This window comes from Lepidochelys kempii, chromosome 11, assembly GCF_965140285.1.
Source record: "Lepidochelys kempii isolate rLepKem1 chromosome 11, rLepKem1.hap1, whole genome shotgun sequence".
Classification (NCBI taxonomy): Eukaryota; Metazoa; Chordata; order Testudines; family Cheloniidae; genus Lepidochelys; species Lepidochelys kempii.
Genome location: NC_136390.1, coordinates 13,217,156 through 13,232,342, shown reverse-complemented (window position 1 = coordinate 13,232,342; position 15,187 = coordinate 13,217,156). Strand labels below are relative to the sequence as shown.

The 15,187-nt window shown below is 42.0% G+C and overlaps 2 protein-coding genes across 4 annotated transcripts in view; one reads left to right on the top strand and one right to left on the bottom strand.

Moving 5' to 3' along the window:
• LOC140895462 (TGF-beta receptor type-2) overlaps positions 1-13,154 on the bottom strand; it is an 84,923-nt gene extending 71,769 nt beyond the window's left edge. For 2 of the 3 annotated variants that reach the window (XM_073305185.2, XM_073305186.2), the window contains exon 1: positions 11,917-13,154. In XM_073305185.2, the coding sequence (XP_073161286.1) occupies positions 11,917-11,968 (52 nt within the window). In that variant the 5' untranslated portion in view covers positions 11,969-13,154. The remainder of the gene's footprint in view (positions 1-11,916) is intronic. The other variant, XM_073305187.2, reaches the window with a different exon arrangement.
• Positions 1,928-15,187, top strand: part of SNX4 (sorting nexin 4) — an 83,947-nt gene continuing 70,687 nt past the window's right edge. Inside the window, exon 1 of the mRNA XM_073305188.1 lies at positions 1,928-2,071. Within this exon, the coding sequence (XP_073161289.1) occupies positions 1,943-2,071 (129 nt within the window). The 5' untranslated portion in view covers positions 1,928-1,942. The remainder of the gene's footprint in view (positions 2,072-15,187) is intronic.

Below are 15,187 nucleotides of genomic sequence, written 5' to 3'. Positions count from 1 at the left end.
ATAATCTGGTCCCTGTTCTGCAACAGTTATTTGTTTTACCAACCCTGCTCCTGCTCGGCAAGTTATCCCTGAAACATGCTCCAATGAGTGTATCACTAAACAACAGTTTTGTTAAGCAAATTCTTTCCAAGCTGAGGCCTTACGTGCCATAGGGGATAGTGCTGATGAAGATATATGGAACGGGATCTCTCACTCCTCCTCCACTGATGGTGTTTTACAAACACGCAAGCATAGAACAAATATACAAAACTGGATTGAACGTGTGTTGGAGGGAATGCAACCTGAAAGTTACCTTCCTGCCCATCTGGTGAGAATGTCTTAGAGTATTTTCCAGCAATCCTGGAAAAATGCCTGTTGACAAATTAAAGACATAACAGGAACTAAACTCCCACAGGATCCATTGCTCTTGCTTCTGTGGATGGGTCTATTCCATGGGTCTATGATTTGGAAAGAATTGAATTAATCACCTACGTATTGGTAGTAGCTGGATGTATTATCACTTCCTGTTGTAAGAGGAAGGACCCTGCTATCTCTCATGGAATGGTTTGGCTAAATTTGGGACATTTCAAACATGGAAAAAATCACTTCGTTGAAAGGACAATTGAATCAGTGTCTTCTAACTTGGGATGCTGGCTTTTAGATTCTCTTAGTGTAAAATAATTCAGCAAGCAAAGACATAAGCAAATCTTTATTTTCATGTCCTGATTTCTTGCAGATTGCTGACTGGCTTGGACATAGAGATTTGCTCTGCATGTGCAAATGCAGGTGCGTTTTTATTTCATTAAAATGATTAAAACAAAAGAGAGGTTTTTTAAAAGCAATATCCATGTAGAATGCTGCCCTTTGCACATTATTATTATTAGTTTTATAGAGCCCAGAGGTATCGTAGGCACTTAAAAAAACACACATGATTCAAGTTTCATCAAAGAATTTACAGTCTTAAGGTCCTGGTACTGCAAGCATTTCTTCACATGAATAATGTTGTCCGCGTTAGTAATCCCATGCACATACAAAGTTGCAGGACTGAAGCTTACATGCTGCAATTGACTGACACGTGAGGATATAAAGAGCACTAGGAAGGGGAGGAAATGGGTTACAGATATATGATAAACAGCCAAGGTATACATTCGTCTTGGTGGTACAATCTCTTTAAAGTGAGCACACACATTTTCCACCGTGAATGCAAAATACAGAGTAAAGCTACCTTGTTTGTGAAATACTGGCTGAAGTGACAAAAGCACTGTGTCAAAATCTCAGTAACCTTTCTGTCCCAGGTATTGTGCATTATAGCTCTTAAAGCCACCCCCTGTTTGTTATGTGCAAGTACACACCAGTAGCTGCAGAGAGTTAATGAGATGGGTCCAAACTAGAACCTCTTATCCACCCTCACCCACAACTCAGATGTTACTGCTTTGGATAAAACGAGATCTGGTGAAAGTGAAGTGAAGTGGAGACTTTAGAGATGTCACGTAGTATCTCTGCGCCTCAGATCCCCATTTGTAACAGCTCTTCCCTACCTCACAGGGGTGTTGTGAGGATAAATACATTGAAGATTGTGAGTTGGTTACTACCGTGATGGGGGCTATGTAAGTGCCTAGGAAAGAGAGGGAGAACCAATAGTTGGACGGCGGAACAGATGGCTGCTTTGTCACTTACAGCCTTAGGTCTGGCGCTGACACAAGAGGAAAGGCATGAGCTCTCTGTGAACTCTTAGGGCCTGCCTGAAGGTACTGCTGTCAGAACCTGGCATAGGGTTGAGGATTGACGCATCCTCGAGAGAGGCTGGTGGCCCTGCATGAGACTGTGCAAAGTTCTTTTCACTTCCCTGAACCAAGGGGAAAAGACTTCACCAAACCTCGATCTGTTTCTCAGAACAAGATCCTGAGGGAAGACTGATAAAAGCCTTCAATGGACAGCCAAAAGGGGGAGAGTGGGACGAAGAATGGCTGATGGAGCTGCTGTTGGTGGATTGCTTTTTGTGCACTCCAGAAGAAGGTGGAGTTTTTGTTTTGGCTGGAGGACTAAACTACTCAGAGAGAGGAAAACTGACCCTCATCCTCCACAGTCAGAGGTAAGAGACTTTGCCACACTGCCCCAGGCAGAAGAGGGCAAGTGAAATTTTAGGCCCCATAGAAAGTCCCAGCCCAAGTGTTTTAGCAGAGTTCTCTCTCTACAACATAGAGGAGAGTGGAAAAGTGAAGTGAAATGCAGCAGCTGCCAGAAGTGGCACTGTAGCTAGGATCTTTAGTGCAGTCTGTTCTTATTAATAGGCGCAAATTGTGCACTGTGTAAAATGATAAAAAGATGTTTAAATCTGATTATACACAATTCTGTCTTGTCAAGAATAACATTTCAATTAAGGTACATTTTAAAACTGCCAGCATCTACGCAGGCAATGATTGTCAGCTTGCTGTAAAATGTGAGATTGCGATGTACAGCTGGATAAATTAATTTCCCAAAAGACAAGATGCAGTTGCTCCAGTGTAAATCAGCTGTAATTTAGCTTGTTAGGCATGTTTGTGGCTTATCGCAGGGAAGCGAAACACTACCAATGGCTGCAGTGCAATAACTGCTTGCAGGGGTAAATCCTGTTCAGTGCAATTGTTTGGAGCAGAGCCTGCAGTGGTGGATGCAAGACCTGTGAGTGCTCACATGTCTGATCTTCTGAAAAGGCAAACAGCTATCAGCAGTTGACAGTAAGAACTGATGTTGTCTACGCTAAATAGAAGGACCACTGGAAGAACAGAAACATGCCTATGATGGGGCTTTTGGATCCTTTCTGGAGATTGGTGAGGAAAGAGTTAATTCTCTTCCTCTGGACAGAGGCAGGCAGGATCAGGATTGTTTTCCTGGCATTCAGGGAACTACAGAATAGCAAGGCTGAGCCAGTTATGACCCACTAGCCCAATCCTTCAAGGCCCTGAAGAGCCTGTTGGGGACCTTAGCACATAGTCTGGGTCCAACTATCTTCTCTTGGTGCACACAGATTTGATAACGCCGTAGGTGGTTGACTGGTCTATTGCCCCTAATAAATGCTTGTCTTTTCTAGAGGTAGGTTTTATTCTTTAAATTTATTTTTGTTTCTCTTACATTTGGCACTGGGAATTGAACCTTTTGATGTAAACAGAGGAGCAAGATGGTGTAGTTCAGAGACCATTCCAAGTCATGGACACCGATTGTTTCATCTCAGTCCCCATCAGGGTAGTTTGCTGAGCTATCCTTAATGTACTGTGGGTACTTCTTTTTTATGAAGATGTGGGATGTTGCACATCTAATAAAACATGACAGTCCACAGTGGGGTGCATTCATTTTATTCCAGATTACAATACAAATACATAAAGGAACAGATTGAAAGCAAACATCATGATGATGATGATGATGATGAATCATTGCAAGAAGGGAGAAAAAACATCTTCAGAGAGACACACTAGACAAACGGTGGAGCTTACAAAAAACTATATAAATCAGGGTAGACAATAGATGTTGGCATTACTTCAGAATACAGGAACACTTCAAGAGTCCCCTTTAAAAAAATTTTTTTAAGCCAGTGATTGCTCATTTCATGATCAGTGAATCTGAGGAGTAAATACATTATGGACTTTGATAAGGAACTGATAAAATTGACATGTGTTGTAACTAGAATTGGCTGAACATTTTTAAACAAAAGAATGACTTTTGTATTAAATGGAAATTTTGACAACGATATTTTTTTCCAGTTTTTGGGTGTCCAAAATCTTAAAACTTTGGGGTTTGATTTTTATTTTTATGTAAATCTGAGAAATTCCATAACAAAATTTCTACAAAAATGAAAAACTTCATTTTTTTTCAAACTTTTTCACAGAAAATAATAAAAACATTTTCCAAACCGCTTTAGTTGTGACCATCCTGCTTCAAATCTAGATCCCTGTTCCTCCTTCTGGTTGTGTTGCCCTGCTCAGGCAGCATAAAATAGCTGGAAAGGCAGGGGAAATTCCTGCGTGGCATAAAGCTAACATAATCAGTAGTATACCACCTGCTCCCTGCCCCACAATTAGGGGGAATTCTGCAGGCATAAGGGATAGTGAACAGAGCAAATTGCACTCAAGCAATCCTGGGCCAGTTGGAACAGCTCTAGGGAACCATTACTGTCAGGGTAATTTAGAGCAGCCCTGAGGCTGCTTTAAGTTATACCAAGGGCTAAAACAGTCTGTCTCATCCCAGTATGATGGGGAGGGGGCAGAGAAGGGGATATAAAGATGAGTTAGAACCATGTGCCCCTGTCCCTATTTATTCCTGAGCCAATCATAACCTGGTTGGACCCATGAATCTGGCCATGCATCTTCAAGATTGTTCTCAGCCTTCTGAAGGGTTGAATAGGTTCCTTATTCCTTTTATTTGCTTACCTAAGAGCTGTTGTTTTAATCCAGCTCTCATTCAGCCTTTTCATAACGTCTGTGTCAGGTTTCCTTTACAAGGAGGCAGAAGCTGCCCAAAGAATCAAATATTTTTCTCCCCCATGGACACAAAGCTAACTATGGGCAGAAACCATTGATTGGTCCTTTAATCCATTATCAGATTGAAGGGGGAATCAGTGAAAGTTTTGATAGTGCTAATTTGCTCTTGGGCATTTCTGGCTATTAATGTAATAGCAAAAATAAATAAAGTCAAATCCTCATAAGAGCAACACTTCCCTTTGCAAAAAGTGAAAACAAATTCACCTGTGCCAGAAACAAAACATTCCCGCCCCCCCATACCTCACAGCAGAAGTATTTAAATGAGAAATGTGCACCAACTACCCACCTGGGTACCCATGCCTCCTTTCAAACAATACTGCCTCCCCTTCACTGGTAAAATGTGGGTTGGTTCTGTTTTGATCTCCCATCTTTTTAAAAAAAAATCCAGGAATAACCATTTGAATCCCTTTGTTGCCTTATTTTGTGCCTTACCATGCATAGAATATCTCCCCATCTACTCTTTTCAAAGTAGTGGTCGAAGTGGGCCAATACAAATGGATACATTTAGAGGTCATGCTAAGGCCGGGAATACTACTACTACTAAATATATTAAGGTATTATAATGCTAATTCAGAGATGTAGGTCTCAACCTGTTTTACAAAGGAAAGTGTCTCCTCTCCTAAGCTCCACCTACAACCCACTCATGTATGGCATCAAAATGAGATGCCATCGGGAGTAGATTGGGCTAGTCTTCGCAATATGATCATCCCTCTCCTGTCTTGCGTGTGTTTCGGGTGTCTGTGCAGCCTAGTAGTGTTTTCCTGCAGAGCTGTGGGAAAGAGTTGCCATGTAAACTTGCAACAGTGAATCCAGGGCAGAAATGGTCTCCAAAGCCTTCCTGGAACACTGGTTTTGACTCCAACTGCCATAGAAACAAGAGCCCCTCCTCTTCGGAAAGCAGCCTGAGGAGCCTGGGATAGGTCACCAGAGATCTCAGAACAAATACTAGGGATGTTTCTGTGACAGCTTTGGAGCTGCCTGTGGTAATTTATGAATACTCTATATTCTATATGTTTGGCTGCTTGTTGTAAGAGTGTTTACCGCATGAATATGTGGGGTTCGTTCAAGAAGAGGCTGGCTGCATATAAGCAGGAAAGGGAACAATGGCTTCAGCTAGCCATACAGCTCCCGACACTTGAGGTACAATGCAAGCGCCTTTACTCTGAAAGTCCATCACCACCACCACCCTTCTGAGGTCACCAGATTGTTTTTTGGGCAGTAGAATAAAAAGGGCCTGTTAAATTGAAAACAAAGGGTTTTGGCTGGATTTTAAAAGACAGTGCCTCAAGGAGAGGGGAAGGAGAGTTAAGAGGAACAGAATGAAACCTAGTCTCCCAGAAGTTAGGGGTCTGGAGCAAGATAGACATGCTTGTAGACCCTTTTTGTTTAATAAATCTTCTCTTATGCCAGGTTTTGGCCTTATTGTTAAGATTAAGCAACACTTTGTTATAGGAGGGCTGTTTTGGGTCACTGTAATCCAGACTCCTGAAGCAAAGAACCTCTGGTGCCCAAACCCAGTTAGTCTTTCTAGGTAAGCACAGCTAATCCATAAAGTACTGTAGCCTAGGGACAGTCTACGAATGGGAGAATTGTAGGATTATATCCCAAGAGAGGTAAAGGCCCAAGGTCTGAGACCTGACAGGACGCACTCAAGAGACCAGAAGAGGGGTCATAAATTCAGCTACCCTTGCAAATGTGACCATTTACCCAAAGGGAGGAAGTCTGAAAGGCTGAGGATAAACAGCCCCAAAGTTGGGAGAATCACATGGGAGCACTGTAGGCATAGCCAGAGCTCCTGGCTTATTCTCTGCAAGTACCAGTCCTTGCTGCTGCCACAATGAACCGAAGATCCCTGTTTACAGCTTGTGAGAACTTCAGAGACCAAGGGAGGAGAGACTCACCACAAGTGGATCTAGGTAGCCTCCTGCTACAGTTTAGGGTGGGCTCTCCCACCTCACCCTCATACAGAGAGGCAGGAGTTCCCGAGAGAACGTTGTGCATCTTGTATCCTGCCCCATTACTGGAGTCTCTTATCCCCACCTAGAAACAGAGGAATTTTGAGCACTTATGACTGAATGTTTTCTTGCCATTGACTAGTCAGCATTCTTAGCTAACCCATAATGTGCGTTGAATTTAGTTTTGCATAAGGGAGATCTGTTGCGGGGGGGGGGAGTTTGGATCTTAGGGGTTATAATGTTAGCCTACAATTACCTAATGCAGTAAAGGCAGTCAGCCTTTTTTTTACAGTAATCTATTTTCAGATTCTTACCTCTTGTGAGTTTGTACAAAGTCCATGTGTGCATCTTATTAACAAATCAGGTCACTCCCATTAGTGTAAATGGGGTACTCTGGGTTTCCCTGCAAATGAAGTTCTGTGGGAGGGGACTAGAGGGTGCACTCAGGATGTACCAACTGCTTTGCCCGCTAGAGATGCCACACATTCTTTAATCTGGTACCCAACATCCTTCTAGAAGCCCCCTTCTCAAGGTTCCAGTAGCCCCATGACTGTTGCTAAAACCCTGATGACAGCTACTCAGATGACAGTGCCCTTACTTGGAGCCAAGTGAGTGGAGTCCTTACACTTTGATCATCAGTGAAATAGTTTGAAATGTTGACATTTATGCTGCTGTTAGGCTTCAGAGTTAACACCCCATTGGGATGGTTAGGTGCAGTCCATCTGTCTCTCAGAGCTATTATTTCAGGCTGTCAGCAGGCGCGGGTAGATATCAGTGCAGTCAGTAGAGTTATGCCAGTTTTACACTAGTTTAAGTGAGAATAGAATTAGGCCCGGGGAGTTTCCTCTCCCTTGTATGGATTATTCCTATTTAAGGGTCAATGTGGCTCTAAATTACTAAAATCAAGGGAACACAAAATTAAAATGAACAAAAATATTACACTAATGCACTGTGGCCTATACTGGGAATTAATATGAGAAAGCTGAGTTAAGGAAAAGAAAAATATACATCTGTGACCCTTGTAGAAAGGGTACTCTACAGAAATGGGGCTAAGCAGGAGAGGAAAGGACCATGAAAGTCACTATCACATGAGACAACAATATTGAGAGTCACTGATTGCAAGGATGACAATAACCTGATTATTTACTGCACAGAACTGCTGAGCATCAGTGACTTCCATTGGAATCAGTCCTTTCTCAGGAGGGTTTACTGATAAAGTATAGGCTCTTATGCTGAGTCTTATGTGACACAAGCAAATGATGTGAGTCCATTTAAAAAACTGAGCTGACCCAGTATTAGCAACAAGCTGTTTTTAGAATCTAGGCGGCAGAATTGTGAATTATGCTGGGTGTTGTTTGTAGCAAAGGCCATCCAAAATATTACCCTGGAGTTCAACCGAGGGGGGGGGGAGATACTTTTCTGAGCTCCAGACACAAAATAAGCTCTGCCCACATGAGACAGCATTCACTATATATTGTGCAGATATTCCAAGAATGATCATGCACACCCTCTAGAATCCTTGGGCTCACTTTGAGGTAGGTGAGATCCAAGTACACCTATTAGCTCAGCTTGGCTTTCTCTTGGTGAGGCTCACATCCCCTGCTGGACTTCCTGAGCTTGATTCACTCCTTGGGTGCTCAGATGCCCCGTTGCAAATGCAGACAGATGTCACGACATCAGTTACATATTTCCAAGAACATATTCATAGATTTTAAGACCAGAAGGAACCATTATGATAAACTATTCTGACCTCCTGTATAACACAAGCATTAGAATTTCACCCAGTAATTCCTGCAGCAAGCCCATAACTTTTGGTTGAGCTAGAGCATATCTTTGTAGAATCATAGAATATCAGGGTTGGAAGAGACCTCAGGAGGTCATCTAGTCCCACCCCCTGCTCAAAGCAGGACCAATCCCCAACTAAATCATCCCAGCCAGGGCTTTGTCAAGCCTGACCTTAAAAACCTCCAAGGAAGCAGATTCCACCACCTCCCTAGGTAACACATTCCAGTGCTTCACCACCCTTCTAGTGAAAAAGTTCTTCCTAATATCCAACCTAAACGTTCCCCACTGCAACTTGAGACCATTACTCCTTGTTCTGTCATCTGCTACCACTGAGAACAGTCTAGATCCATCCTCTTTGGAACCCCCTTTCAGGTAGTTGAAAACAGCTATCAAATACCCCTCATTCTTCTCTTCCGCAGACTAAACAAATCCAGTTCCCTCAGCCTCTCCCCATAAGTCATGTGTTCCAGTCCCCTAATTATTTTTGTTGCTCTCTGCTGGATGCTTTCCAATTTTTTCACATCCTTCTTGTAGTGTGGGGCCCAAAACTGGACACAGTACTCCAGATGAGGCCTCACCAATGTCGAATAGAGGGGGATGATCACGTCCCTAAATCTGCTGGCAATGCCCCTACTTATACATCCCAAAATGCCATTGGCCTTCTTGGCAACAAGGACACACTGTTGACTCATATCCAGCTTCTTGTCCACTGTAACCCCTAGGTCCTTTTCTGCAGAACTGCTGCCTAGCCATTCGGTCCCTAGTCTGTAGCAGTGCATGGGATTCTTCTGTCCTAAGTGCAGGACTCCGCACTTGTCCTTGTTGAACTCCTATCCCTACCCTCCAGCGTATCTACCTCTCCTCCCAGTTTAGAAAGAGATCCAATCTTACTATTCATGTTGTTCCAATGGGTAATTACCCTCACTTTAAAAAATCTGCACTTTATTTCGCTTTGAATTTGTCTAGTTTCAGTTTCTAGCAAGTGGATCTCATTATGGCTTTCTGCTGGATTAAAGAGCCCTCTACTATCAGAAATTTTCTCTCCGTTACAGACTGATTAAGTCACCTCTTAACTGTCTCTTGGATAAACTAAATAGATGGATCTTCTTTAGCCTCTCACTGTAAGGCAGGTTCTTCAGACCTTGAATCATTCTTGTAACTCTTTTCTGAACCCTTCAATGTTCCGTCAATATTCCTTTAAAAATCTGGATTCCACAACTGGGCACAACCCGCACTCCATGTGCAAAAGGATTCCTAGCTTTCCAGAACTGGAGTTCCGTAAGTTAATAATGTAGTCAAGTATCAAATTTTGCTGGGACGCCACCGAGAAGTTTCCTGTCTTCACGTTCAGCTTTAATGCTCTTCAAAAAGCAGCCACAACAAGGAAAAAATATTAAGGATAAAATTTTGAGCAGAATCTTGTGTATCTTTATATAATTTACTAGTGAGAATTATGGAAATCCTCTATTACATTCATAACTGTACATCAAACTACAATCCTTGCTTTCATCACATACAGATGAAAATATTCAGTTACATTATCTAGTGACTGATGAAAGTAATATGGAAAAGACTGTTAGAAGCTGATAATGCACCAAATATGGTTCTCTACAGCACCAGTGTAAATCCATAGTAATGTCCCTAAAGTGGACTACATAACCTCTTGATGCCCCTTCCAGCCCTGCATTTCTGTTATTTTGTGATGATAAAGACTGAAATTCATGGGATTACGCTGGTAATTGAGATGGAATCCAGCCCATTTTCTTTATTATATGATTAAGGATGTGCCATTTATGCTGAGAGGAGTTAATTTCCAGTTGCCACTAAACAGTTAATCCAGATCCCCTTTTACAATTAATCAACATGGTTTGGGGAATTTGTCGCTTTACGGGTGATCAAATACTTATTTTAAAACATTTGGTAATTTGGGCTGGGAATTTCAAAGGAGTCTAAGGGTGTTAGGTGCCTGATTCCGATTAACAACAATGGGATTTGGGCACTAATTTCCTTAAACTCTTTAAAAAATCTCAGCATTACTGTACAGCTGATCTTAACTGCATGCATCAGAGAACAGGAGGTAGCACTTTAAAAATAGCATTGTTGAACTAAATCCAGTAAAAGAGATTCTGGCTTTTTCCTCCCTGAGACATTATATATTTAAACACTCAAAATTAATTGAATAACATTAACTTTGTTGACATATCAGTCATTTAACCTTTCAGATTAGTTTAGTAATGGCAATATCTTTTGGTTTGACTCTTTTCAGATTAAAAATTTGTCTTTTATGAGGAAAACCATGAATTAAATAACTTTAAAATTGGGCATTTCTCAAGGATAATTAGAGGTTTCCTTTCTTACCAACAATAATTCAATACTGTGATTAAAATACTACCTTGTAGTACTTCAGTTAATTCTGCTAAAAATTTGGTTTATTTTCATAGTCACTTTCCAATGTAACATCGTGTCCCCCCTACGTTATAGCAATAGTTAGGGTTTTATCTGCCAGCTTATTGTTAGTATCACAAGTAAAATTTTGTGCAACTCTTTGAAAATCTTACTCTAACTATATATACTCAAATCCCTGGTTTGGCTCTCTATGATTCATTAGTTGCAATGATGTCATATTTGAACACACACACATTATCTCTCTATCATATTTCATTCCCTTTTCTGTAGACATTGGGACCCACTAAAAGTGAATTTGGAGATAGATCCCCACAACCACTTCACTTGGATGTGAACAAAGTGAAATAAAAATCCCAGTGCTTCACTGCATTGAGATAAGAGCAATTCCAGTCAGTGAAATTTATATATTGAGCAAAAGTAACCTGTGTTTAAAAAAGATTTCACCATAAGAAAGTTCCAGTGTTTGCACAAATCTATAAATATACACTATATATAGATGTGTATGTATACATACGTATAGGTGCTGCATATACAAAGAGACATGTATACATACTTACTGGATGTGTATATAACACCCATTTATATACAGATCTATTCCTCATCGTGAAGCTATCATTAAGATTTAAACAAGAGAATTTAGAGCATAAGAGGTACATTTTCAAATCCTGGTGTAGGGAGTTTATCTGCAGTATTAAGAGTGGTATAGAAACCCAACCAGAGTATTATTACAAAGAAATCTTTACATAAGTGCTGGAATGGTTTGCTGAATAACCAGATGTTGCTGCAGAGTCTCCCCACCCCCTTTCTTTAATAGTTTGATTAATCCTGCACATAAAACTGGGGCTGATTACAAAAAAAAAAATCTATGCTGCAAACATCTCCGCATCTGGACACAGCTGAAGTCAAATCATTCAGCTGTACATCTCGGTTGCTTTTATTGTGCTCAAATAAAATAAAACCTTCCAAGAAGTAACATTGACCTATATATATATTTTTGCACTGTAAACACTGACATCTCTGAGCAGCTCAGAAGTGCATGCAGAAACTTACATCCAAATCTAATGTTTACCATTTGTTAGAAGAGAATTTATTGCTGATTTCCAAGCCAGCATTACTGCTTGAGTATTGTACTAAAATCTCAGCTATTTCAAACCCTCTAGCTAATGGTCATTAGGGTAGAAATCAATGATTATCTGTCTGCTGGAGGAAGGACAAAATAAATGAACTCTATGAATATGCTGCTTAACATTGCCTACCAGAAACATTTTTCTACTCACAGAAGGACAGCAGCAGTAGAGAAATCAGACCCAGCCTCTTCCAGTAACCCATTTTCTGTATCCTGCCAGCAACTGGAAACCCAGCTTCACAGTTTTGATCAATTCATCCTCCACCAGTGCAGCCAGTCTGTGATTATTTTGCTCCCAACCCAAAGCTCCCAGGCTTGTGAGGCTCCTGGCTAAACTTGCAGGGAAGGCGGATCCAGCTGTTTCAAATCCAGCTGTGTGTGGGGTCCGCCCAGGAACTGGAGTTTATGAACAAACTAAGCCTGACTCTCCTCTCTGACTATATACAAATATGGGGGGAGGGGGAGAGGAGAGCCTGGGGGAAGAGCTCTGGCTCTGAGAGCAGAGTTTGATTTTCTGATGACAATGTTCAGCTGCTTCAAACTCCACATTGTCCAAGGATCTTTGAAGAGCACTTCACTTCTATTCATTAGAATAAAACCCAGACTGTGACAGTTCAATACACTGAGAATTGCTAATATACCACTTTTCTCACCTTATCTCTACTTTTGTCAATACATTTGTAAAATTATTTGTTTAAAAATGCGTAATTGCAGGATTCAGGACAACATACCTCTTCAGAAAGGGCACTTCAGCGCATGCTTAACTTTATGCATATCTTAAAGTTCCATTGATTCAATGGGAGTTAAGCACATATTAAAATGCTTTCCTGAATTAGAAACTAAAATAATAATGCTTAGCATTTATGCAGTGTTTTTCTTCCCAAGATCTCAAACTGTTTTTCAAAGGTTTGTAAGCAATATTCTCCCCACTTTACAGATGGGGAAACTCTGGTACCTAGAAAAGAACTGGCTTGCCCCAGTTATTAACACAGGCCGTCTGTGAGAAAAATGGGAATAAAACTCAAGTGTCCTGACTCCCGGTCCTGTCTTCTATCCTCTGAAACACACTGCCCTGAAAATATGCTAAAGTCGTGACCAGAGTAATTTACCATGACGGAGAAAGAAGTGATGATATCCATTCTTTTACAGCCAAAAAGTTACTCTAATTTGAGACTCGTGTTCTGCAGTTATTGATACATAGTACTATGTATTTATACTGTAAAGATATGATTTTTCACTTACCCATTTTACAGTTCATTACACTTTTTGTGTGTGTGTGTTGCTGATGATATATATCAGAGTTTATCATAGAATCATAGAATATCAGGGTTGGAAGGGACCTCAGGAGGTCATCTAGTCCAACCCCCTGCTGAAAGCAGGACCAATCCCCAATTAAATCATCCCAGCCAGGGCTTTGTCAAGCCTGACCGTAAAAACTTCTAAGGAAGGAGATTCTACCACCTCCCTAGGTAATGCATTCCAGTGTTTCACCACCCTCCTAGTGAAAAAGTTTTTCCTAATATCCATCCTAAACCTTCCCCACTGCAACTTGAGACCATTACTCCTTGTCCTGTCCTCTACTACCACTGAGAATAGTCTAGAACCATCCTCTCTGGAACCACCTCTCAGGTAGTTGAAAGCAGCTATCAAATCCCCCCTCATTCTTCTCTTCTGCAGACTAAACAATCCCAGTTCCCTCAGCCTCTCCTCATAAGTCATGTGTTCCAGACCCCTAATCATTTTTGTTGCCCTTCGCTGGACTCCCTCCAATTTTTCCACATCCTTCTTGTAGAGTGGGGCCCAAAAGTGGACACAGTACTCCAGATGAGGCCTCACCAATGTCGAATAGAGGGGGACGATCACGTCCCTCAATCTGCTCGCTATGCCCCTACTTATACATCCCAAAATGCCTTCTTGGCCTTCTTGGCAACAAGGGCACACTGCTGACTCATATCCAGCTTCTCGTCCACTGTCACCCCTAGGTCCTTTTCCGCAGAACTGCTGCCTAGCCATTCGGTCCCCAGTCTGTAGCGGTGCATTGGGTTCTTCCATCCTAAGTGCAGGACACTGCACTTATCCTTATTGAACCTCATCAGATTTCTTTTGGCTCAATCCTCCAATTTGTCTAGGTCCCTCTGTTTCCTATCCCTGCCCTCCAGTGTATCTACCACTCCTCCCAGTTTAGTATCATCCGCAAATTTGCTGAGAGTGCAATCCACACCATCCTTCAGATCATTTATGAAGATTTTGAACAAAACCGGCCCCAGGACCGACCCCCTAAGGCACTCCACTTGACACCGGCTGCCAACTAGACATGGAGCCATTGATCACTACCCGTTGAGCCCGACAATCTAGCCAGGTTTCTACCCACCTTATAGTACATTCATCCAGCCCATACTTCTTTAACTTGCTGGCAAGAATACTGTGGGAGACCATGTCAAAAGCTTTGCTAAAGTCAAGAAACAATACATCCACTGCTTTCCCTTCATCCACAGAACCAGTAATCTCATCATAGAAGGCGATTAGATTAGTCAGGCATGACCTTCCCTTGGTGAATCCATGCTGACTGTTCCTGATCACTTTCCTCTCCTCTAAGTGCTTCAGGATTGATTCTTTGAGGACCTGCTCCATGATTTTTCTGGGGACTGAGGTGAGGCTGACTGGCCTGTAGTTCCCAGGATCCTCCTCCTTCTCTTTTTTAAAGATTGGCACTACATTAGCCTTTTTCCAGTCATCCGGGACTTCCCCCGTTTGCCACGAGTTTTCAAAGAGAATGGCCAATGGCTCTGCAATCACAGCTGCCAATTCCTTTAGCACTCTCGGATGCAACTCGTCCAGCCCCATGGACTTGTGCACATCCAGCTTTTCTAAATAGTCCCTAACCACCTCTTTCTCCACAGAGGGCTGGCCATCTATTCCCCATGTTGTGATGCCCAGCGCAGCAGTCTGGGAGCTGACCTTGTTAGTGAAGACAGAGGCAAAAAAAGCATTGAGTACATTAGCTTTTTCCACATCCTCTGTCACTAGGTTGCCTCCCTCATTCATTAAGGGGCCCACACTTTCCTTGGCTTTCTTCTTGTTGCCAACATACCTGAAGAAACCCTTCTTGTTACTCTTGACATCTCTCGCTAGCTGCAGCTCCAGGTGCGATTTAGCTTCAATAAGAAATGAAACATCAGGTCCTTATACTTATCTTCACATTCAAGGCCCATCACAGTCTATCCCCACCCAAGCCAGCACCTCTACTTTGCTGTGATGTCTACAAAAACTGGATAATGATGAGGCGGCTGCTTTGCTGAGACCACTGGCGGTCATGATGACCAATACTGTCTCATTGTTTCCTTGTAATCTCCCATCTGTCTGTATCCATCTATTGTCTCTTGTCTTACACTTAGATTGTTAGCTCTTTGGGGTAGGGACTG